Source organism: Cryptotermes secundus, unplaced genomic scaffold, assembly GCF_002891405.2.
Source record: "Cryptotermes secundus unplaced genomic scaffold, Csec_1.0 scaffold1688, whole genome shotgun sequence".
Lineage (NCBI taxonomy): Eukaryota > Metazoa > Arthropoda > Insecta > Blattodea > Kalotermitidae > Cryptotermes > Cryptotermes secundus.
Window position 1 is genome coordinate 479,359 of NW_019734346.1, and position 27,470 is coordinate 506,828.

At 41.3% G+C, this 27,470-nt stretch overlaps 1 protein-coding gene across 1 annotated transcript in view; it reads right to left on the reverse strand.

Annotated features, from left to right (window-relative positions):
• LOC111868713 (glucose transporter type 1) overlaps positions 1 to 24,552 on the reverse strand; it is a gene marked incomplete at its 5' end in the record, with an annotated part of 45,994 nt that extends 21,442 nt beyond the window's left edge. The window contains 3 exon segments of the mRNA XM_033753144.1: positions 3,480 to 3,626; positions 22,715 to 22,830; positions 24,328 to 24,552. Coding sequence (XP_033609035.1) covers positions 3,480 to 3,542 — 63 coding nt within the window.
• Between the last annotated feature and the right edge of the window lie 2,918 nt (positions 24,553 to 27,470).

Here is a 27,470-nt window from a genome sequence, read left to right on the forward strand (position 1 = left end):
TTGGGATTTGGATGTCAAATAGAAAGGAAGGAAATTCGGGGCCTGAAGAAGATGGCCAAACAAATGCCAATAAAATACAATGAATGAAAAGTTGGTGTTAATGTACATTCTGCACACAAATATTTAAACTCCGGCGAACCAATACGCACAGTTAGTGCTCAAGAAAAGGCGATGTACCTTACAGCCCCGGTAGGCGACATCTACAAATGACTGATTTGAAGTGCATTGCAAGTCACCTCAGATTCGATTTGAATTTAAATTGGGTGAAGTTATATTTTGTGATGAGAAACTGAGCATTAACAAAATAATTTTTACATATTTTTGGAGTTTCGTATCTGTAAAATATAAGTCATTTCGGATAATTGCAGCTGTCGGACTCGAGTTTTTGGCATGCGCCTTTTCAACGAAAATAAAATGTTTATGGCTTGCGGATTCCAGTAAATTTGTAAGATATGAAAGTAACTCAGTGAATAAAGGCAAGTAAATTTCGATAACGGCGAGCCATGCAAGAATGAGGTGAATTTCCGACGTTTCGAAACTAAATTTTGCGCTGCCTGATGTGAAGGAGGACACAGCTGCTCGCTGTGTTTTGGTAAAGTAAAAAGTAAAACGTAAAATTATCCCTGTAGCAGGCCGTGAAGGTCCATAGGTTTGTGAGATGCTGAGGGTCCCACATTATCTAGATAATCGGCTCAAAAATGGCGGTAAGGTTGTCAGCGTCGGCCGCACTTTACTCCACAGGAAAATTATTTAATTCCTGGTACTCATTTCTGTTAGAGGCTGAGTCGACCGCAGGGCCATAGTGCGACTGGAAGGATTAGGTCAATTGAAAAAATCCAGTGACTTCATAGGGACTTGAACCCGCGACCTTCCGGCTTTTAGCATAGTGCCTCAACCAACTACGCTACCGCGTTATTGAAAAATCTGACTTTATAGACTGAAGAAAACTAAAATTAACCATACGAATTAAAACCATAAATTTCTGAACAGAAAGCAGGAGTACCAACTGTTTACCACGTCGTCGGTGATAACACAAAGAATATCTGCACTGTTATTCACTGCACCTTAGCAGTTCCACACGTGCGGTAACTGAACATCAAGTCCAATTAACAATATAATAACAAATAGAACGTATTTCCAATTTCGGGAACTCCAAAATCCATCCCAGCTTTCCATCCTACACGTTCGTCTCGTTAGGTTGCGTTCAGTCATAAAGAGAAGCATTTAAGAAGGGAAGTTTCCTTGCCAATTGGACTAGGATTGCGGATGTTTACTGAACAATTAGGATGCTGCCCTTCACGCCGCCCGCAACGCAGAAACTCGAGTCATGCGCAACATGTAGCAGGAGGTCGTGCTGAATTTAAAGCAGTTTTAATACGACAGAAGACCGTAATGGAACCCACCGTTTGCATAGAATATGAAGCTGAAAATTAAAGTAGAAGTTAAAGACATTCGTAAAACTAATGTTTGTTTTTGTGTTCCCGGCACGGAGTTGAAAATTAATATTTATGTACTTTAAATATTCATATCAGTAAACAAGCATCCTGACAATGGACAAATAGCTAGAACTTCCATTTTCTTAAATTGTACTCACATTTTGTGTTTTCTCGTTCCGAGCAAAACTGAAAAAACAACTACCAGCCTTCTTTCCGATTATGTGTATCCAAGTTGCATTATTCATTTGCTTCAGATACAAATCTATTGATGCAAGCCGACTTCGAAATATGTTTTCCGCCAAAATGTTTGTTCATGTAATTCGTTAGAGGACATGCGGTAGTGTAGCTGGTTGAGGCATTATGTCACAAACCGGAAGGTCGCGGGTTCAAGTCCCGATGAGGTGGATTTTTGAAGTTAACCTAATCCTTCCAGCCGCAATATGGCCCTGGGGTCGACTCAGCTTCTAAGAGAAATGTGTACCAGGAATCTTCCTGGGGATAAAAGGCGACCGGCGTGTAATGCTGACAACCTCACCATCTGTAAGCCAACTGTCTACAAAATAGAGTCTCGACTTTTCACAAACCTATAGGTATTAAAACTAAAATTCTGGACTGTATCCATCGTCCCAGTCAGTTGAATCACGACGTTTCGGAAGCTGGTTCTGCTACCGTCCTCAGGTAAGTAAAATGGAGGTAAAAAAGGGGAAAAAATGGGAAAAAAATTAAAAGGTAAGGAGGGTTCTTATGTATCCTATACAGTTGGGTCCCTTAGATCAAGCTAATCTCAATCACTGGACAAACTGGCAGGGGACGAAATCAAGGGTGATCAATTCATAGTGGGAAGTTGTCAATGGGAGATAATTGATCACCCTTGATTTCGTCCCCTGCCAGTTTGTCCAGTGATTGAGATTAGCTTGATCTAAGGGACCCAACTGTATAGGATACATAAGAACCCTCCTTACCTTTTAATTTTTTTCCCATTTTTCCCCTTTTTTACCTCCATTTTACTTACCTGAGGACGGTAGCAGAACCAGCTTCCGAAACGTCGTGATTCAACTGACTGGGACGATGGATACAGTCCAGAATTTTAGTTTTAATATCTATTCTCCATCGTCAGGATCCTTTAAACCTATAGGCCTCCACGGAATTTTTTTAATGCTAGTGGGGTGGGACTAAGTTCCTTGTACTGCGGCCACTTCTGGCCTATTGTACCAGTCCCAAAATGATAGGTGAGGGTGATTGTGGAACAATTGGTGGAATGAAGATTGGCAGGGGAAACCGAAGTACTCGGAGAAAACCAGCCTCAGCGCCACTTTGTCCACCACAAATGCCACTTGACAAGATCGATGATCGAACCCGGGCCGCCGCGGTGTGGAAGCCAGCGACTAACCTCTTGAGCTATGGTGCGGCCCTCCACGGTATGTTACAAGGGTAGCTTTACTTTTTACAGTGTAATTCGTTAACTATTCACCATGCCGACAAAATATTTCAAATAAATTTTGTATTTATTGGTGTGATCTGCCATCTATATTCCATCACGCTCCAGAATCCGTATGACGAGATGGTTTAGAAAAAACTCTTGATTTGATTATCACGTACAAGCAGGATTACATTAAACCTGCCTATTAACCAAAATCAGATCCACATGATAAATATCACATACCAGCTTTGATAGAAATTTATATAGCATTTCCCCGAAAGAGAGGACGAAAGGTAGGGCAGGCAACATATCCCACTTCATACAAGAATACTTATGTATATAGAACCCGTATTATTATTTTCTATTCCCCTCTGAAGGACCTTTTGATTTTAAATTAGTTTTTACGCAGTGAGAAATAGCTGTGAGGTACTGACCTATGCGATTCTACGACTCCGAATTGGTTTCCCACGGACACAGCCGTGAGACATGTGACTGTATGATCATGTGACCATGTGTGATCATGACCTTCCGCACTCAAACGAAGCGGCCATGACACTTCTACGTGCATGACTCTGGGATCGTGAACTGACACCCTCACACAGGGAAATTCGTGGGATACTGACCTGTATGATCCTGTGATCGTGAATTAGTTTCCGCACGCAGTTGAAGACCAGCGTGAAGCACATGCCGAACAAGATGAGGCAGAAGATCACCAGAATGATGATGATATGATCAGACTTCAGCGTGTCCGCCACTGTTCCAGTCTTCGGCTGCATCAGAAGAGAATGAAAGTCAGTACACAATTTGCTTTCCTAGAACTGAATAAATCATTGATTAATTGATTCTTTAGTTCAGTATCTCCCCTTCCTGTGGTTATATACAAATATAAGCTCATCAAGGAATCCAATAAAATGTAAATTTATGGGAAAAATTAACCTAAACCATGTAGTGAAATTTCCTCTATACCAGATACAAACTGAACTCCATGCGATTCAGAGGCAAGTGCCCGTTTGAAGAAAGAGTGTAAACAGGGAACGGAGTTTGGCATCCGGGTCAGAAATTTTCAAAGTGATTCAACCTAATTTTGGATCTCTATGATCTAGAATAATAGGGGTGCATAGAGTGATATCAAGAAAAGAAGGCATGAGCATCTAATAAAGTTCTCCCTTGGGCCTGTAAAGGAAAGAAGTTTCTAACACGAGACCGCTCATGAAGACGAGATTATCACTCAAGATGTTCTCTATCAATTTTGCAATGGCTCTTGTAGCCCATTCAGGCCCCTGAACTCTTATTCAGTTCCGTAATAATTTTTCACAGACGGTAGGATTCCTTGGAAGAGTGATCAGTTAATTAAAATACCTGTACCTAAACACAGGACAAAACAAAAACAGAATAAACGCAAACGCACACCAAACATCTATGTCTTAAGTGGGATTCGAACCTACGATCACAGCGTCCGAGCGAGCGAAGAAAATACATGTCTTAGATCGCGCGGCTACTGTGGCCGCCCTAGGTATTGTCTATAAGGAAACAAAAGTAAAGTCCAACTGGGGCCACTCTGCACGGCGGCTACTGATTGGCCTATTGTAGCCTGCCCCGGGTGATTATGATGATGGCGAATTTGGTGGAATGAAGATTAGCAGGGAAAATCGAAGTGCTCGGAGAAAACCCGCACAAGCACCACTTTGTCCACCACAAATCCCACTTAACGAGACCCGGGATCGAACCCGGGCCGCCGCGGTTGGAAGTCAGCAACTAACCGCCTGAGCTATGGCGCGCCCTCGGCCATCCTCTTACTACAGGGGCAGGCCTTCTCGCTAAAATATTAGTAACCTCCTATCAAAATATCACTCACTCACTCAAGGAGCTGAGCCCTTCTTGAGAAGCCGCAAATTGTGTAGCTACTCAAGAGCTTCCCAGCATTTTATGGAACCCGAAGGTTCATTCCCGTGTTCAGAAGAGCCCTCCACTGGCCCCTATCCTGAGCCAGATCAATCCAAACCAATCAAAATATACTGTATCGTAACCTTTACCAAGACCTCGGTTTTCAGTGCCATCAAACCTTGAAATTCCACCAAAAGAGAGGATGTTAAAACTCACATTCCGTCTACCAGTACTTCCTGAGGAAGACTATGTAATGAGAGATCTTTGGACTGCAACCGCAAGAGGCTTGCAACCAAGAAACAAACTGAAGAGCAGAAATTTTCTAATTTGAATTTCTCTTTTTCGATTAACAACTGTAGTGCCTTGCTGAAAATTCTCTTGGTGATATACTTGTGCAATGATGTATTTCCGGTTTATCTTTACAGTTTCTAAAATTGCCAGATTTTCTTGAAATATCCTTAAAAGTTATTACGAATAATTATTGCTCGTTACAAGATTATTATTATTATTATTATTATTATTATATTATTATTATTTAATTGTTTTAATCGTCTATTACCCCATATCCATTACTACTATGCTTATGGCTTGGATTAGTTAAAAGTGTACACCTGACGTAATAGGAGATATCAGCTTGGTGCTATGTTCCTTTTGCAAGTTTAACTTAGTTATTTCTCCCCTTCCTCAGAAACTGTTAGTCTTTCAAGTCTCTGCTCTGTTGTGTTCAATGTCCACTCTTCAACCGAAAATTGTCCTTCTCATGCATTCGCTTCAGCTGATAATGTTGTTTGTGGGAACGCTGGCTCATTTTGGTCCAAAACTGTTTTTCTTTATCATACTTTATAACGACACTCAATTATTAATTCCGTTGAATATGAATATGTGTACACATTTTTCATAACCTCATAACGGTTGGCGTGATTGGACTCACTGAATTTGTGTTTTTGTCTAAAGGATCAAAGTTGCGTTGTCTTATGTTTTGTTTCTATCTTCATGTTTATTTACTCTCCTTCTATGCTCATGTTCAGTTTATAATTATCCTTAGGGCTGATGAGTAAACATGTAAATTAATAAACAAATAAAGAATTGAATTATTATTATTGTTACAATTATCATAATGAATTAATGGGTTTAGATTATATGCCCTTGGAATGTAATTTGCTTTGTGTTTTCCATAGCTGCCACTTATCCCTTGCCTGCTCTCATTCTGCTGATCACATTATCTACCCTTCGCATGAATCTAAAAGCTCTTCTCGGAACAAAAGCAAATGCCAGGGCAGGAAATGTGACCTTTCTCTGTGTTTTATCAGCCTTAACTGCCTCTTATAGAAGCGTCTTGTGGCTTAGATACAGAACCAAGTCACACAACTCGCGTTTCTGGCAATTCATTGTTTCAACTCTCAATGCAAATGACACAGTATCATCAACCCTCCTTACATAAACGCGTTTCCAGCATTCCAAGACACACAGAAGCTGAAACTTAATCCCGATGACAAGGATTCACGAAGAGAATCTTTCCCACGATCTCTTCTTAACAACAAATGTTGAGCGAAACTTGGAAATTTTAACATCTGATACAAAATTTTCATGCTTAAATGTGACCCAATATTAAGCAATAAGTTATAGCATCTACTTTCATTTTTAATGCTTTCTTCAGAATAACATAGTTTGTTAAAAAATTTTCCACCAGGAAATTACCAACTTAATAGCCAAGAGTTGACGATTTCTTCCTCGTTCATTTGATTAGCATAATAATATTAACTGAAGTGTACGCCTAGAATATACGAAGCTCTTCACTGTACAAATTTCTAAGGCTTGATTTTATTTCCGCTTACTTAGATACAAACAGCTTATCGTCGCTCTGCTCTGAAACTAATTTTACCCATAAATCTCACTCACATAACCAACAATCAAAAATTAACTCACCAGATGCGTAAATTACGTTAATACAAATAAAAAAATATAGCTGTAATATTAAAGACTTCTGCTGGAATTGATAATTATCCACTTCAGACAAGATTACGGACTGCGACCTATTTCTTTTTTCAACGACTAACTGGTGCAAAAGCAGCCCGAGATAAAATTTCACTCTGAAACGTGGGTTGCACTAGGCTAATTCACTTGCTTTCAACAGAGAATTACCAATCAGCCAGCAAACTGGTCTGATGTAATTAGACGGGTGAGCAAACTGACCGCCTAGCAAAGGTAAAGTTGTCCCTGTGCTTAACTAATTAAACACTACGCCATGAAGGCGTATGGGGGACTGAACGTATAGATTAGTTACTCACTAAAATGAAAGAGAGTGAAGTTATAAATTTTAAACTTCACCAGCGACTCACTGTCGAATTCACTTGAGAGTCAATAAACTAACCAGTTGTAACAAGGCGGGCGAATTTATGAGTCAATTAAACGAAGGAACTCACTTTCTGCGTAGCGATTTTAAGGGCGGATTTACTGTCTGAATGCAATAAGATACTCGCTACTAAGCAATTTGTTGGTGAGTAAATTCGTTGGCAAGTAGAGTGTAAGAATGCCTGCTATAATTGGTGCCTAGCAGAGATTTAAATTGGTTTTTGAAAGTAGAAATTCGATATACTATTCTTTGACGCCCTACCATTTCCCCATACATACCGTATCACAATTATGGCATATCTGGTTACATAAGACCGCTTCTGTGGTCTAGTGGTCAGAGTTCCTGGCTGCAGACCCAGAGGTCCGGGTTCGATTCCAGGCGTTGCAAGATTTCCTGAGCAGTACTGGGTCTGGAACTGGTTCCACTCAGCCTCGTGAGGATAACTGAGGAGCTATTTCACGAAAATAGCGACTCCGGTCTAGAAAACCGAGATTAACGGCGGTGGGTATCTGTTGCGCTGACCACGCGACACCCTCTATCCGCTAAAGTTGGCACTAACTTCGCCGAGAAGCGGCGGTCTCTCGGTCGGTACAGTTCGCTTGCGGACTAAAAGCAAGAAGTTTTCTTTCTCTGCTTACATAAACAATATAATAGCACCCGTTATATCAACATGCGGATTTGCAGGCTGCCAGACAAAGATAACCACAGTATGTGAAATCACTGAAGGGCAGAGCGATTACTGTAAGGTGACAGAATTCTGATGATCCGGCCTCTGAACAGAGAAAGTAAGCTCTCCAGAAACGGGACTGAATTGCAGTCGGAAAGTCCCTGCTTCATATACATGCCGAGTATCGGCTGATATGACTTGTAATTTATCTGAGTCCCCCACAACTCAATTCTCATAATTGCCATAACTCTTCATAAACAGAGCAATATAAATTCAGTACGTGACAGAGAGAGGGACGTTGTGAAATGGTACATTAAAGCAGCAGCAATAATTTTTACCGTCTGCTTAAAAATCTTTGAGGTTATGTCATACCTTGAATTGGCAAGCAAGCTGACAGAAGGAAGGAGGTTACTGCGTATTCAACGAGATCCAAGACATGACAACGCTGGTTCCGATGTATTTTGAAAGCAGAATCTACCACATTTATGCTGATGATGCAATAATCTCCTCAACTTGTGATGATGAAGCACACTTTAACATATTTTAGGCACAGTATATTACTGGGAATATTAGCTAAGGGATTGGTTTCAAAACGGACGGAATTTTATCTGCCGGATTTGCTCACTTCCCCAATGCAAATTCTGCAGTTTTACTTAAAATAGACCACGACGGTTTCTTCACAAATAAATTTCTACTTATTATTCATAACTTTGCATCTCATCTGCTGCAATATATCTTAATTTCTGCAGTTGAGATAGCGTTGTTAAATAGTTCATAGTTAATAAAACGCATGCCTACATAAATTCCGATCGCAGTGGGCGCGCCATCTAAAACATGAACTCTCTTCCTTCTCTCGAACTCTGGGATCGTGGTTTCGAATCCCCACTCAAGGCATAGAAGTCGATGTGAGTTTATTCTGTGTGTGTGTGTGGTTCTGTGTGTAGGTAGCGGCCTTGCGACGAGCTCATCCTCCGTCCAAGGGCTTCTACAAAGTGTGTATAGGATTAAGAAGTTGAAAAAGCGGGCAAAGTCCAACAGAAGGTCTATGGAGCCATAGGTAGACAGACAGACGGATGGATAGAGAGATAGTGGCCACTAGTAGAAACTTCAAAAAGCTTGTATTATCATAATATGTGGTAGGGAGGAAACTCTACCACTAGCTGAATAAACTAGTTAGAACCATTGTATCTATTTTGAAGAAAATTCTGCAGTAAATAAGTTTTGATATATCATGTGTAAACCCCGAGTTCAAATTAGATTTATTACTCGATGCACAGACATACGCTGATAATGTGTGGGCCGTCGTTCCTGCAGGAACCAGACAATTATCGCACATGCGCCGTGCAATCGAGTATGTACACGTCACTAAGGCAAGATGGCGCAATGGGAGTAGTACTTCCACTTTGCCCATTCCACTCAAGCTCTTGAGAGCACATGTAATCAAATCAGTGGTGTAATGCAATTGATTTGGCAGCTCCTGGAAGAGATACTTTCGACCTTCGAAGGAGTGAGGGTATGTGGAATGGCGGAAGAAACAAGAAAGTATGGAATTAATGGTGAAAGATAAAACCAAATTTTTAATGAGTGGTTTATACACAGTGCTGGTAGGAAAGTGTAGAAAAAAAGGCATAGGATCTGCTTTAATATTAATAAGAAGTTATTCATTTAACCTGCCGTGAAGACCCATAGGGCTGTGAGGCGTCGAGGCTCCCACATCTTCTAGACAATCGGCTCACAGATGGCGGCAATGTTGTCAGCCTTACGCGCTGATCCCCCTTTACCCCCCCCCCCAAAGCAGATCCCTGGTACTCATTTCTGTTAGAGGCTGAGTCGATCGCAGGGCCATAGTGCGGCTGGAAGGATTAGGTCAATTGCAAAATCCACTTCATAGGGACTCGAACCCGGGAACTTCTGGCTTGTAGCATAGTGCCTCAACCAACTACGCTACGGCGTGCCCCAAATAATAATAATAATAATAATAATAATAATAATAATAATAATAATAATAATAATAATAATTTCACGTGTTGGTGATATGGACCACTTTAAAAATAACGCGTCATTGCCTCTGTTTAATGGCTGGGGCGTAGCAACGGCTCCTTGTTTAATGACGTCATCGTGTGCTTACTGTTCCGTAACCTAGCAACAGCTGTCCCTTCTGGATTTCATGTCATAATAATAATAACAGTAATAATACAATAATTTGACCAAAACACCACACACATCAGTGTACAACAAAATATCAAAAGGTGTGCATGCCTGATTAATGTAACAATGGCATTAAACAGCAATTTTCAAACAAGGTTGTTGTCATCTTAGTTATGATGTAATGTAGTGTAGCCTCGTAGGAGGTTAAAAAATTTAGGAGGAATCTGCTGCTTCTATCTCCAAGGTATTTCCCCCACATCCGCCCTCAATATGAACATATAAATAATCACACAGCGCCACCTTCCTCTGATGACAAGACCGAGGCTGCTTGTCCCGAAGCATGAACGAGTTTGGCAGGCCTGAGAAAGTGGTGGAGTGCCACCTGGGTTGGAACCCCGGGCTTAGCAATACTTTCCTCCAGTCAACGCCTATATCTGTTAAATGGTAACAGTAAAAGAATAAAAAATGAAGCTATCCCTGTAACAGGCCGTGAAAGCCCACAGGGTTGTGAGACGTTGAGGTTCCCACATCTTCTAGACAATTGGCTCATAGATGGCGGTAAGGTTGTCAGCCTTACGCGCCGGCCGCTCTTTACTCCCCAGGATAATCATTTAATTAATTCCTGGTACTCATTTCTATTAGAGGCTGAGTTGACCCCAGGGCCATAGTGCGGCTGGAAGGATTAGGTCAATTAAAAAATTCCAATGACCTCATCGGGAGTAGAACCCGCGACCTTCCGGCTTGTAGCATAGTGCCTCAACCAACTACGCTACCGTGTGCCACCTATATCTGTTAAATGGTTCCTTTTAATAAATACATTTTGCGTGCTAATAGTTCGGCCTAGACTTTTCCTTTCAGTACAAGTAGAGGTTTACTTGGAAAAGAGTACAATTCTGAAGCTCGATATCATTGGACTGGCTGTTTGGTTGACTGTCTGTTATTTAATTAACGTCAAAAATTCAGTTCAGTACTGTACACCTATACAATTGAATGAGATGAGAAGATAATAATGAACAATGATTATATAAGTGTTTTTAAGGTTCCAGTTTTTGCTGGAATTCTGCTGGATAATCTGAGAAAAACCATGAAAATCTTCAGTCAGAGTATTCAATATACCTGTTCCAACAAGAATCGCAGCACAGGTATAGACAATACCGCTATGCTAGCTTCCCCCGTTTTATTATCTAATGCATGACATTCTACGAGACGTGTTTTATAAAACTGACATATTCAATGAACCTCGAGTTATGTCATTTTTGTCCGCACAGACTTAGCATTCAACTCTGTCGTCAAGTCTCGTAATTAGACACCCAGGAATCGAAACTTTCTTGATTGTAATGTAATTCGTCACCCTTCTACAAGTTTCCATTCTGTCTTTCTCTCTCTCCTTTCTCTCTTTCTCTATCTTTCATCCTTTTATTGCGTTCTACGTTTCTGAACGTGCTGTTTTAGTCTTTTGCCTGTCGGATTTGCGTTTTCTTAATTTCCTTATTTCTTAATCCTGGAGGTTCCAAGACAGAAAAGAGAGTGAAAAGTTTGTTGTTGATATGATTCCTGAAAGCACAGACCGTCGTGAAGCTAGAATCGAAGACTCTTGCTGGATTCCATTTTGCACACGGTTATTTAAGCGAATATAAATGCGACGGCATTAACTCCCATTTTGCAATGGCACAAAGATGAACATGAAGACAATAAACTGACTTTGAATTTATAAATCATGATCTAAATCGGTTATATGCTCTCCGATGTGCCCTGTTTAGCCTAAAAATTTGGGTCCGTAAATCGGCGTCGTCCATTTCTACAGTTTTGTTTCTTCCCCTTATGTTTGCCTATTTTTCCTCATATAAATTTATCTGGCTTGTGTTTTATATCCGTTTCTTCCATAAGAAATGGAGTCTGAATTTTAAGAATTCTCTTGGCCTCAACCCCAGAAAGCATCACTAGGTTTACTCTGTATCAGTAAGAAGATTTTAATTATATATAATCGAATTGCAACATTTCGTGCTGTCCCTGTTAAATGATGCTGTTTTCATGGGCTCTGACCTCCAATGTGCTGCGCTTCACATTTCCGAGTAATTCCGAATGGTGAAGAGTATGTTCATTTCGTTTCCACATAGAGCGTTTAAGTAATATTTAATGTCCTACCTCCCGCACTTCCCTTCTATGTCAATTGCAGAACACATTTCGGGGGGCGAAGGGTAGAAACACTTCTCCAAATTACTCGCACATGTTTCACTGGGCATTTAATTAGAGCAATTTTAGGGGAGTGAATTCATCCTGTCACTGCTGCTATAAGAAGCATTAACTTCCATGTTTTCGTGTCATATTTCGGAGGAGCTACTTAGGCATAAACATAATGCTCATGATATTATGGTTGGTCCCAAAGTTACATAGTGGAACTGTACCGGCTATACAATTTACTTGGCATCAAATCACATAAGCTAACAATTATGCAAGGCAAAATGGAAGTAACACGAGAAGAGATCGCAATCTATTTCAGGGAGGTCGATTGGGAGTATTGATATGAACAACGAAGGAACAAAGAAAAATCTATGGCTTTAGTCCGCAAGCGAACTATACCGACCGAGGGACCACCGCTTGTCAGAGAAGTTAGTGCCAAATTTAGTGGATAGAGGGTGTCGCGTGGTCACGAATCCCAAAGGCCTTTAATTTCGGTTTTCTAGACCGGAGCCGATGAGGCTGTGTGGACCCCCTTCCACACCCACTACTTCTCAGAAGATCTGGTAGCGCCAGGAATCGAATCCAGGACCTCTGGATCTGTAGCCAGGAACTCTGACCTCTAGACCACAGACGCGGTCCAACCATGAAGGTAAGGGTAGCTGATTTCATGGCGAGGTAAGCAAGTACGGGTGTTCCAGTATAGAACAAACAACCGGTATGGAGAGAATTGGGGCAACTAAAAATTTCACTTCTGAGAAGGGGGTTTTGTCTTCCAGATAACCATTTACTTTATCGACTGAACTAGTCCGGTTTCGAGACGATTTGAGGACAACATTAGAGTGAATTTCACTGGAATAGGTAATGTTAATGTGAAGTTGTTCAGGATCCTGTCGGTTGGCGGCTAATATACAGGTATCAACTATGTTGAGCGCTGAAATTCGGATATCAGCCCAAGCAGAAGTTAGATGTTCTTGTCCTTAAGTAAGCAGCACGTAATGAAAGCGTATGGGGGAGTGGAGTTTGCAGCTCCGCACATTCTTAACCTCAAAAGAAACTAGACGGAGGCGACTGGTCTACCTAATACCTGACCCTATTTTTTCTCATGAAAACAACCTCAGGTGCCCATTGCACTGGAGTCTGGGTGGGGTTCAGAGCTGGTCTGGACTGAGAAATGGAACCTCGATTGTCGAGCCATGAGAATTTCTCCGATTGTATATTAGGGTCCAAGAATTTCGCTTTCATGAAGTCTGTGACCAAGCGTACTGACTTCATGGTCAAACGTTCGACTCGAATTTTGAAAGCAGTTCTTACAATCTCGGCAATAAATGTCCTAGCCAGAGAAATTTAATAGTTTTCTTACGTTTTTCTTGAAAATGTATCGGAATACCTTGAAGCAGCCGAGTGTCCTTACCGCTGCAGGTAGCCTACCGCATCCCATTCACACTCATAAAGCTCCCTTCCCCTGAACTGCCGTCCCCTTGTAGCGGGGATTTGCGATATCTCGAACAAAATCATCTCAAGCCTCTTTGAAATATTGTGTTACATTATACGTCGTTAGTAGCTGGAAAAAACAAAGGGGACTGCATCTTCTTTGCAGATCTTCTTGAAGTGCGGGGCGTCTGCTTGAGATTTTCAAAGGAGAACGGATAACAGGCTCTGTAACTGTAACCAAAGCTCTGGTCCATTTTTTGTACACAGTACAATACATAACAAAACGGATGATGCCATTTTCCATGTGTGTTACACGCTACTCTGTATGCCAATTCACTTCGATATCACTTTATTACAGATGTGCCTTTTGCAAAGAAAATGGAAATAAGTCAACAGATACAAAAAAAGACACGGAGCCAGAAATTTCTTATTAATCCTTAAAATTGAAGAGAATTCATCTGTTGCAAAATATTTCAACTGCGCCATCATGAAAGCAAACTTCAGTTGACTGTGCAGCATACACTCACTTCAACATTAACTACTTTCCACGAAGAATATGAACATGTACATTTATGAGAATAATTCTGTAAGGAAATATTATTTACTCAATATCCTGAGGAACAATTAATATATCAGAAATATATATTTAATACACTAAGATACCTAGTATAACACGTTGCGGTATCGTAGTTGGTTGAGGCACTGTGCTGCAAACCGGAAGGTCGCGTGTTCTAGGCCCGATTAGGTGGCTTTTTCAATTGACCTTATCCTTCCAGCCACACTATGGTCCTGGAGTCGACTCAGCCTCTAACAGAAATGAGTACCAGGTACCTACCTGGGGGATAAAGGGCGGTCGGCGCGCAAGGCTGACAACCTTACCGCCATCTGTGAGCCGACTGTCTAGATAATGTGGGACCCTCAACGTCTCACAACCCTATGGGCCTTCATGACCTGTAAAAGTGAGAGCTTGACCTTTTTTGTCTAAAATTAGAATATATTCCTTGCCCAGTGAATCAGTCAATCACCGAAATGTGGTCTCATTTGCACTTATTTTTTTCTTTTCGCTGTAGAATCATTTGATCATCATTTAGGCATCGATGGTTGCGTGTCTTCAAACCGCTTGTAGCATTCTCGTCCTTACGCATTACTGTGTAGTGGAAGAAATTCGTTTTGAAAGATTGGAGTTTTTCACAGAGATTTTCTTACATTTAACGAAATTATTATTAAAAAGAAAAGCACTGTGTTATGAGCGTAGGAAGCTCTTTTCAGAAGCCAAGACGAAAACGAATTACCGTGGGAGGGGGACAGCAGCGCCCTCAACATGCCTAGCAGGCGAGTAAAACAGACCCATATCTCATTTAGAGTAGAGACCAGCCCGTATTTGCAAACATCCAAAGCCATTCTAGCCCATACACGCAAGTAACAAACTCACAAGTCAGATTTACCGATTGCCAAGATACTAACCAGTTAGCTAAGCAATCAATCAGATATACACATGATCCAGGGTTTCCTGACCAAGCACGGCATTCCGCAGGTTCGCCAGGCTCCCTACTCTCCTGACATGGCTCCTTGTGATTTCTGGCTGTTCCCGAGATTGAAGTCACTGCTAAAAGGCTGCCGTTTTGACAGCCGCGAGGGCATCATACAGAACGCGACGGCGCAGCTGCACGCCATTCCAAAAGAAGCCTTCCAGAATTGCTTCCAGCGATGGAAGGGCCGCTGGGCTAAGCGTGTGGACTCACAAGGGGCCTACTTCGAAGGCGATTGGGTATTGTAACCACCCAGATACAGAACTTTTTTTCCCGGCCCAAGGTCCGATACTTTTTGGGCAGAGTAGTACAGTGCGTACAATCAAGTGGGCGCCGCGGCTGCAATTTGCAGGAGTGTTGCAACTCCTCCCCGCGACTGCATCCGTTCTGCGGTGGTATGACTCGCGGCAAATTGCAGCCGCGGCGCGCACTTGATTGTACGCACTGTATAAGCACATAACCAATCAGGAAACGAAGTTCACTGAGGAAATAAGGAACTAAATTATAGTGATTATGTCACTGGCAGAACGGGCAGGTATTTGGGTTTGATTTCCGACTGGGACAGATATTTCCTCTTCGCGACCACGCCCGCTCCTAACCAAATGTCTCGTAGAAGAGCTGAGCCGTAAAAATGGTCACTCATTTCCCTCTTTTGGAGCACGCGGTAGCGTAGTTGGTTGAGGCACTATGCTAAAAGCCGGAATATCTTGGGTTCGAGTCCCGATGAGGTAGATATTTAAATTTAATTAATCTTTCCAGCTGCACTATGGCCCCGGGGTCGACTCTGCCTCTAACAGAAATGAGTACAAGGAATTTTCCTGGGGGTAAAGGGCGGCCAGCGGGTAAGTCTGACAACCTGACCGACATCTGTGAGCCGATTGTCTAGAGAAATTTTGGGAACCCTGTGAGCCTTCACGGCCTGTTACAGGGATAGTTTTACCCTTTTTACCAGTTCCCTCTTGTGCCGGAGTTACGAGAGCATGGAACTGTACATCAGCTTATTTTCACGTATTTTCATGTATTGGTGTTGAAGACAACTTTAGCTTCGTTTTATCTGCACCTTTACTAATCAACTGAACAAACAATAGACCAACAAATCAACAAACTGTTAACGAATCCCTTAACATAGCATTTTTCTTGAGCGGTTGGAAATTTTCGGTTATCAGAATTTGACTACAGTCACGAGATCTTCTGTTGGTGTGAGCAGAGAGGCTAATGTTTCTTCACAGAGGTCCGACACTGGAAGATGCCCTGAGCCAATTCAGCTCAGTTCACATTCTACAGGCCGCGATAGACTTTTGTTCTTATTCTGCTTTCCAAACCTTTATGGGCCTGGGGTTGTTCCAATTCATAAATAAATTTAAATGCACCAGACAACTGGCAGGATTGCTTGAAACGAGGATTGGACCATTTGAATGTTTCTTCGTATTTAGGGCAAAAAACAAATAAATAACGACCCGTGCATAAACCAATATTAGCTGGGATAGCTTAGTCGGTATAGTGACTGATTACGGGTTGAACATCCAAGGAACTGGAGATCGAGTCCCGATCGGAGCAAGAATTTTCACTTCTCCATGTAGCCCAGACCGGTTCTGGGGCCCACCCATCCTCCTATCCAATGGGTAACAGGGGCTCTTTCCTCAGGGGTAAAGCGGCCGGAGTGTGAAGCTGACCACTCACCTCCAACTGGTACCTAGCTCAAGAAAACTTGGGTCTATACATCCACTCCCCCATACGTCTTCATGGTGCAGTGCTTAACTAGTTAACACAGGAACTGCGTTTTACCGCACATAAACCAATGTCTTGAGAGGGATTTGAATCCGCAAACCAAAAATTTCGAGCAGCTGAAAATGGCGTAGTGTCTGGTAAAGGTATGATACAGGCACTTGCAGAAAACGTTTCTCGCAGCTGGGGAACTGTGAATGTTTCTTAGGCTCCTTAAGAACGACGTTTCAACTGCGAACGTTTTAGCGCCTGTAGTACAAACCTTGAAGACGGAATAGACAATAATTACACGTCAAGAGGCAACTGATGTACAAAACTGTATTTTTTTTTCCGGGGAGGTCTTTTGTAGAATATAGGAGAGCAACATAACAAGTTGTTTCATGTTTTCTGATAATAGGTAACTGATAATTGCATTCAGTCGACGAGAAATTTGGTGAGTGTACATAAAATATTACGTGCAGTAGCCTTTACAGAGCTGCGCACATCAATGACTGATATTATTAGATTAATGATGTCATAGTGAGAAAGTATATGGCCTACGTTTCATTACGTTATACAGAGAAGCAAATCATTAGTTTGTTTAATTATGAAGTTATGTTAACAATTACGTGAAAATAGGAGGATTTGAATTAATTTTTCCATAATTTATTCCTTTAAAAATAAAAGGGTAAGATTGAATGTGTTGTCGCAATTGGTTATCTATATTACTCTTGAACAAATATTTTCACTTAAATAATTTTAACATTCCAGAATTTCAGCTCTAACATTTTCGTCTGAGACTGTTAGCCACAGACAGGTAATTTTTAGTCGGGAACAAAAGGACTAATATCCATGATTAAGAAGATTTAGGTCTCTGGAAGAAAATGGCCCAATAAAACCTGCCCGCATTGTAGCGCCTTCAGTAATGTTATAATTAATGGAATATAGTGTGAAAACGGAACAAAGAATTTCCGTTTTGCTAATAGCCATTTAAGAAGAGCAGGGAAGGAAATTAAATTAAGAATACAAGAGGAAAGCCTGAGCATTGCCCCACACAAGAGCTGAGGACTGCTGGAACAGAAAATTAAGTCTCATTTTCAGTTGCTGTGTGGATCAAAAGAAACCCTACACTGTAGATTCTGAGCTATAATGGACACAGTTAAGTAAAGCACAAATAAATAAACGAAATATCAAATTATCATTAAGAATCTTTGTAACCCCATAGCTATCTAGATATAATTCGCCAACTGAAGAATTAACTCAGCGATATATACAGGGTGTTTCACAACATTAGGGCATAACTGCAGGAGGTGATTTCCTACGTCTTTGTAATCAAAAAGGTTCCTATAAACATGTGTCTGATTTTGGACGGTTACGGAGTTATGACCGTTTTTTCATTCCCGTACACGCCCTCGTGTGAACCGCGTCTATCATCTGGCGGGTCGCTATTTTTAGCCAGCTACAGACAGAGGGTTCTCGTTATCTCGACACTTGAGAGGTACCTAAGGCGTGGTGGGTTGGTATGTCCGGCGCGGTTTACACGAGGGCGTGTACGGGAATGAAAAAACGATCATAACTCCGTAACGGCCCAAAATCGGACACATGTTCGTATGAACTTTTTTGATCACAAAGACCTAGGAAATCACCTCCTGCAGTTATGCCCTAAAGTCGAGAAACACCCTGTATATATATATGTATGTATATATATATTTGTTTTCTAGCTCGGCAGATCTCAAAATAATTATTCTATATATATATTCAGAGGAGCTTCAATTACAGGGTCAATTATTCATCATTATGTTCGTCTATAACCTATCGAAGAATTACACTTAAACTGTGAACAAATATCGCCGATTTCCTTTCATCCTTGTTCTAATTTAATCATTCAATTCGTTTAAAGTTCTCGAATCTCAGTCGATGAAATTTCGCTGCTGGGTGTTATAGGTTACGTTAATTAGAGTTTGTGTCAGGAGTTTACTAGCTACCGCTTGCGTAACACTGGGCTTGAATGAAGGTTTCAAACGATATTTCCGAAAGCTTTTATTTCCTTATCTAATTTTTTGATCACTTCCTTGTCTGAATACTATTTTTATTGTTAGTGGGGTGAGACTAAGTCCCTTGTACTGCGGCCACTTCTGGCCTATTGTACCAGCCCCACATGATAGGTGAGGGTGATTGTGGAGCAATTGGTGGAATGAAGATTGGCATGGGAAACCAAAGTACTCGGAGAAAACCTGCCCCAGCGCCACTTAGTCCACCACAAATCCCACTTGACCAGACACGGGATCGAACCAGGTCCGCCGCAGTGAAAAGCTAGCGACTATCAGCTTGAGCTATGGCGCGGCCCTATCTGAATACTTAACTTTCAGAAATTAAGTAGTAGGATATGAGTAGATATACTACCACAGTCAATAAGTTCATGGAAGGGCCCCAAAGCGTCGTACGGAAATTTTCTGCCAATATATTTCAGCAATGATTTCGGCAGCTATATCAACGTTTGCAGACTTGCATAGCAGCCAACGGTAACTATTTTGAGGGCCGATGTGGATCTGCGTAAGTGTATGTAAATACCTTGTAATAGAATGCAATAAAACCACACTCCACGAACATAATGACTCTACCACGTATATCATTGATATAATAATTGGTTTCGGATTTGATAACTCGTTTTATTTGATAATTTCACACGTCGTAACTACAATTCGTTTTTAAGCTTTCAAGACTGCTGTATCTGTGACACACAAACAATTATAACACTCTCAAGGCTAACACATCAACTACTGAACTGCCTTGAACGAAGTCTTACTAACGAATCCTCGAATCTTCCAGCTTACAACTGCTGGACCGAACTGAACTGAACTGAACTGCCGGCGTTATTCTGTAAACCTCGTTATACAGCCTCCGCACGGACCACGCACGGAAAATCCAGTTCTACTGTTGCATAAGGAAGACGACACAGAGAACAAGTCACGTGATTCCTAGCCAACGTTCTCATTAGTGCGCTGCTGCCCAGCGACGCGCAGTATCACTCGTCCACTGAGACACATCTTTCACTGTTGCACAATAACCGCGTTTACCGAACAGTTGCCTAGAAACGCTTTGAGCAAATCCATTACAATATGAAGAAACAATTTGTCTAAAATAAAAATTGTGACGAGTTTTGTCTTATCGGATAGAACGCCGTTTGACACATTTAAAGTTAACCGATGTTTCGCAGGAATATGCCGTTTCTTCTACGGGTGCGAAGAATAAGCCAAGAAAGAAACTAGCATGAAGCAGGTAGCAACGAAAGCAACCCACTTGCAGGATGCTTGGGCTTGTATAGGTAACTTAAGACACCCTGTTAGTTCCCACTGGCTCTCTCAGAGAACCAGTAGGAGACAAAATAAGAATATCTAGCTGCGATATGCTCTTCCGAAACGTCGGATGGCTTTCAACGTACTGCACGGAGTTATAATCAGGAAGACTGAACTCTTCATCTTAAAAAACTGACATTCACATGATATAAGAAGGGGATAACTGAATATGAAACTGAAAGCTGCAGATCTTTCCTGGAAAAAACTGACGTTTATAAAGATGGTCAATATAATCTACGTGCAAATATGATCAAAGTTTGTTTATTTAAACTTTGAAATACAAACATTTGATGAGGACGCCTGCAAGTTTTGGCAGGTAGCCAGGCGAGACTCATCCATTTCACAAAATATGCAGCTTCATACACATACATCCGCAACTGAATTCTATATTGAGCCAGTTTAATCCATTTCACGCTTACTTAACATTGATTTTGGTAGTATCCTGCCAGTCCGAAGTCTACCAAACGCTGTGTGCAGTTTTAATGTGTCACATATATGTTGCGTGCCCTAAGTTTCGAAGGTCAATGATTTTAAACATGTGTGAAGAGACCAGTCCTCTCGATATAACGCCGCTTAGTCCGCTAAAATATAAGAGACGTTTCGGAGGAGTATTTCGCCTAAATCTTCAGAACCAAAAAGAGTGTGGTATGAAACCATGATGCAGCTGTTAGCAATCAGCTGTCAATGTTGCCAAACAGCATATATCAAAAGAGGTTATATAAATTAAAGTAATGAAATTCCATAGAACTGGTGCACTTGAAAATTTTCTAAAACATAAAACATTTAAGTATAAATCTAACATACTCAATTAGAGGTATCTGAAACGGTAAAATCTGTCCTTTCATAAATATTCATCCCGAATTTTCTGGCACAGCAATAATTTCGCTTGTTCAGGAATTTCTGAAATTTCGGCCGAGGCATGTTGATTATGGTTTTTATGGGTTTCCTTAGTCCCTCCAGGCAAGTTCCGGAATAGTACATAGATTAGGTCGCGACTGTTTCATTCAAAGTCCTTTCCAATTCATCATTCAGTTGTGGGCCTGCCATTCAAATCTACATACGGAGAGCTCGCGATATGTGTACACAGGTTTATGTGTTTTCACGAAACGAGATCAATAAACTTTGCCTTTGCTTTGTTTTCATTTAAATGTTCATAATGTCATAAAATAGGGCCATAACCGGACAGAAGTTTGGAACATAAAGTAATAGATGAAGGATTTCCTGATGGAAGGAGTGGAAGGAGTTACAGGCATATTGGAAGGAGGAGGAGGATGTAACACAAGAACAGCAGTGCGAGTACAAGTTCAGACTACGGAAGTAATCAGTGTCAGAATGATAAAATGATGGAAGAAATTAGCCTAAACATTAGCCGGAAGAAGTAACTGGAGATCATGGAGGTCAAAGACCTAACACAAAAACAATTTCGATTACTTTTTTTATAATGTTGTAAAACGAATATGAGAAAAATTATCTGTAGTAGGATTAAAAAAATAAAAATAAATTATAATATTAACCGGAGGACGAAGACAATTAAGATATCCATAATGTGTATATATTAACCGTCTTTTAGTGCATACAATTTCACTTGTCACTTCATACTAGATGTTTCGGCATCATTCTGCCCTCCTCAGGTCTATTAATCACGTTAAACCATTGCACTGCCTGCCATCAAGTGTCCATTTATAAAATGATATAAAATGTGTGTTCGTCCTTGTTGAATAATAAAATGTATATGTTAAAACTTGTTAAGATCTATCATCTTACATGTCGTATATCACACAATTAAGATAGTACGAAAGTTTTGGTTCCACTGCACAAAAACTGTAGTAGGTAGAGATAAACTTGTCCCTGTGAAGTTAGTTGCTGGCTTTCCACTGCGGGGGCCCGGGTACGAGCCCGGGGTCTAGTCAAGTTGGATTGGTGTTGGACAAAGTGACGCTGGTGTACATCGATTTCCCCTGCCAATCTTCATTCCACCAAAATTCTCAGTTATCATAAAAACCCGGTTCAGGTACAATAGACCAATCAGTGACAGCCTTGCGGAGTGCACCCAACTGGACTACACCCCCCACTATGCGAATTAAAAAAAATTGCCCTTCTGCTTGATTAATTAAACATCAATTAAGCAGCAAGTCATGAAGACGTATGGGAGAGCAGGTATAAATCTGCCATTTTCGACCTCTGTACTAGATGTAAGTGAGTGGTCAGCTTCACGCTCCAGCCGTTTCACCCCCGATACCCACTGGATAGGAGATGGGCACCTGATCCGCTCTTGACTCTGTGGAGTAGAGGAAAATTTCTTTTCCCTGCCTGGAATTGAACCCCTGCCGTCAAGCTGGTAGCCCGTCTCTGTATCGACTGAGCTATCCTGGCCCCTTTAATAGTTTAGCAGGAGGAATCTTTGAGATGATGAAGCAGGCCTAATGTCTAAAAACAAATTTCGGATGATTGTTATGAACTCCGGGAGGTTACACGGCAAAAGTTTCTTCGTCTCTGGGGGCATTCTCCTTATTTTGACAGCAGATTCCAAGGCGTCAGAGAGCAGAGCAACGAGTCGCAGCTCTGTCTGGAGCGGGGACACTCTCGAGAACTGGCCAGTACTCACCAGACAATGGTCGTCATCATCCCAACGGAAGCGACAGTTAATGACCCCATTACACTCCAGTTCCTTCTTGATGCAGCGCTCGTCCTGACAGTCGAACTCTCCAGGCAAGCAACCCCCTGCAACAGTTTTCCTGTTTTATTTCACAGCTTCCTCAAGGGTGAGTTCGGTATCAGATGGCAGAAGGACTGATAATGAACAGGAAAATTGAGGGACAAAGCAGCCATGGTAAAATCTCAACATTTACGAAAAGATATAATTTGGGATAGCCGCACAATAAATAATAAAAAAGAAACAAAATAGGCACTACTGTGTCAAAATTTGTTTTTATCCGTTATCTGTTGTATCGCTACATATTTCGACCCTTTTCTTGGGTTATCATCAGAATATCAACTTCTTTATACAGTGGAAAAAAATTATCCTCGAACAAACTAATTCAAAAAATATCCGTCTACCCGGCCAAGATTCGAACCCTGTATCTAACAATTTTGAAACAGGCGCACTAAATGTTAATAACTTTTAGTATTAGGACATGAGCAATATTTGAAATTGTCTGTCATATGTATATAGCCGTCGGGCTTCTATTGCCTTTTATTGAAATAGGAAGATCAGTTTCTTTTCGCCAAAGATCACCGAGAGGGACGCTTCTTGTATGCCTATTCACTATTCTACTCAAAGGTAAACCCTTTGCGAGACACAGGACAGTCTTTTATAACTCTCTGGGACGGACGAATTTTGGCTTATACACGTATGTATTGTATACACAGTCGCAAGAGCTGAGCGTGTGTCGATTCACCTCTCGTAATATCCACACTGCTGCAGAAGCCGTTCAACTGACATCGGGACTGAGGTCGCTCCAGCACTCGCGAGAAAGTTCTCGAAGGGTGATGCGCCTATACAATAGCTGTAAAGCCCTCATGAAGAGTTCGGTATATCTGAAGTCTCTCAAAGGTGTCAGGCAGTAAAATATGGTCGTGAGTCCAGTGGGACTTAAAACCAAGGGTTACTGTGTTGTGAGAGTCAGCAGCAATTTAGCAGGGGCTGAGTGAGTCAGTCATGAAAGTCCAGTTCAGTGCAGTACAGTGCTTCCGGAACACATATACACAAAACATTACAGACGAACATAACGGCCAACCGCGCAAGAGATTTGACATGCAAGACTAAGAAAATGCACCCGTCAATGGATTCACTTACTTACACAAGAATTTTTAATTAATTGTATAGAGTTTGCCTACCATATTTTAACTTAACTTATTTTAATTCAATTTATAATTGTCTTTATTTTTAATGGTTGAAATCCCTTTATAACATCACGAGTTTTTCAAGCACGTAAAGTGTTTCCTTTGTATTGCTGGCTCTGTCGTTTGATAATGGCAAGTAGCGGCCGAAACATATAAAACTTTTATTAAATAGTAAAATGTTTCACTCGATGGACTTTGATACTTATTAATTTTCTACAGACAGCACGGAGATCGCATAAGCTTTCTTACATTTTTTCGAAATAAGACAAATTGGCTAATAAAACTGACCGCTATTTTAGTGCTGAGTTTCATAGGAATAATATCCCAGCAGCGGATTTACACGTGTTCCAAATGTTCTCTGCTTTGTTTTCTTACCGTCACTGTCTCCATCTTTCTTCCTCTCCCTGTAAGCGGTGTAGAGGGACGAGAAGGTGGAATTCCTGGCCGACCAGTCTGCAAAGAAGCGGACATAGAGGATGTTGTTCCTCGAATTCACCGTTTCTGCTATGGAGCTGCAGAACGTCTTCACTCTGGACTCGATCTCTGTGTTAGGAGAGAAGATGTCCACGAAGTTGTTCACGCAGTCATTCGGCTTGTTCAGGACGAAGGTTGTGAAAACCAGCTGGATCTAAACATCAGTTAAATCTTGGGTTACGTACGGAGAAACGAGATGGGTAGATTGAATGACTCCTTTCGTCAAGTGCAGGAGACAGACTAAACAATAATTTAAGTTATAACGATAAATTCAAATACCAAACTTAATCAAAATGCTTTGAGTAGATTCTAGGATGAAATATTAGGACAAATAGGCGGAGAGACAGAAAGTCTCGACCTTACCAATAATAGCTGAATGTTATGTTCGTTGTACATGAAAAGCACAATTAAGAATATTTGGGTTGGTGACTATTCGATAATAGCTTACCGACTCCACTTAACAAATTCTCTTTCTTATATCCTTGTTTGAACACTAATATCTTACGAGATGTTCGATTTTTATTCTCAATCGGTATGGCAATTTTGTATAGAATGCTTTTCTTTCAAATTTCCTGCAATTAGTATGCGTGTTTTCGTTCCTAGATTTGTGATTTATTTGAAGTATTTTTTTCAGCGTAATCACATATATTTTCTTATTTAAACGTTCTTTCGTCTGTCAGTCTTTCTGTCTTACTCAAATATTGACAGTAGTACTGTATACATGCCTACCTTAATTGACCGTTATTCGTGAAATGTGATATGAACATAATATTATTTCCACTCCCTGCTTTAAATAAACTACATGATATTTTGTGTGGTGGTGCACCATGGTAGAGTACGCTTTTCTAAATAGCTTCCTACCTATCTACCTACCTATTTACTCATCCACCTACATAAGTATCTACCTACCTGAACACCTATCTGCCTACCTACTTACCCACCCACCCACCTACGTAAACACAAACCTATCTACCTATCTACCTACCTACCTACCTACCTACCTACATACCCAACCACACACCTGCCTGCCTACTTAACCACGTACCTACCTAAAGAACTTTCAGCTAAATAACTCAGGGGTAGGTTCATGTTTTGTCAATTGTTTATTTAACGACATTTATAGGAACTATGGATAAATAAGATTGATCCATGGTAGACTAGGCTGCTCACCGAAAATTTGATACTTATTTTGACTTGAAATGAACACTTATGAGTACACGGACCAGATTCGATTTTCTTATGGGATTCATGGTGGGGTTTCGTCTCTGTGGTGCAACTTTCATATATGTTTCTGAACTTCACTTTCTCCTTTGCCAGTGTAATCCATTTGTTCCTTTATGCAGGGTTTGGGTAAAAAGTAGTGGCAACACTGCTGTAAATTGAAAGATGTGCGTCAGGTGGCACTAGCGCCGCCTGTAGCTGATAGCAGAAATTCAGTTGAAGTAGTGCAGTGAGTGGCTCTGGTTGTGTTTCATTGAGTTGCATTGTGCATCGTCTTGAAGTGCAGGAACCCAGTTCAAGCACCCTATCATGTTTACGAAACAAGAACAAAGCTCCTGGATAAAAATTGAAGTTGCACGAGGTCGTAGTGCACAAAACTGTTATCAGGGACTGCGAGAAGCATGTGGTGATGCTGCTTTGCCATATCACACAGTGGCACGGTGGGTGAAATTGTTCCGTGAAGGGAGGGATGCCATTCAGGAGACCCCATGTTGACAACCACACAATTCAGCTTCTTGCTTCTTTGCTGGATGTCGATCGTCAATCGGCTGCGTGGGAGTTAGCTGCTGAGGTAGGCGTATGTCACAAAACCGTGCTCCACATTCTGCACGATACCGCAAAATTGCAGCTTTGGGTATCCCATAAAATGTCCGAGGTGCAACAATGGCAACGTTATGCAATTGCACAGGACTTGTTGGACTGGTATCAGAGGGAAGGTGACGACTTCCTTGGAAGGATCTCGTCACTCTGGACGAAACTTGGGCTCGCTCATACGAACCGCACTTGAAGCAACAATCAAATGAATGGAAGCATCCTGACTCTCCTAGTCCAAAGAAAGTGCGCCCTACACGGAGCAATGTGAAGGCAATGTTCATTGTGGCATATGACACTGATGGAGTGGTACTGCACTGCACCACACTGTACCTCAACGACAGACAGTAAACGCTGCCTACTACTACAATTTCCTGGATAATCATCTTCGTCCAGCACTCAGGAGAAAGCGAGGACACTTGTTGGCAACGAACCCCATAATTCTTCATGACAATGAAAGGGCTTATACTGCTGACGCTGTCAAGAATCTCTTTCGCCGCTGGCGATGGGAGATACTGCAACATCCGCCATACTCACCCGATATGAGTCCATGCGATTATGATCTCTTTGCCAAAATGAAAGAACCACTACAAGGGACATTTTACAACACAGGAGGAGATTATTGGTGCTGTAGGGCGGTCACTGCTGGACATCAACAGAAATAGATGTGCTGATGGTGTACGACGCCTTCCAAAAATTTGACAGAAGGTGGTACACGTGGGGGGGAAATTATATTGAAGGAATGTAAGTGTGTTTACCTCAGGTAATAAAGTCATTTCAGAACTATAGAGGTGTTGCCACTACTTTTTATCCGACCTATTACTACACTTATCTAATCATAATAAAATGGACACGGTAGCCGAGCGGTCTAAGGCATGTATTGTCTTCGTTCGCTCGGAAGCCGGGATCGTGGGTTCGATGTATGTATGGATGTTTGATGTATGTATGCTTTTATTTGTGTTCTCCTGTGTTTAGGTAGGGGCCTTGCGACGAGCTGATCACCATTCCAAGGAATCCTGCCATCTGTAAAATTATCATGAAACTGAGAAATCAGCCCAGTACTCCAAAGTGGGAGCGAGGGGAGCAAAAATCATAAGGCTCTATAAATTCTACCCAAGTAATTTATTGGAATTTTCAGACAAGAGATCAGACAATCTTGAAATAGAGAATAGCACGGAATAAGACAGAAAAACATCCATGTCTTTAGAGGGTTTCAAACCCGATCAAGACAC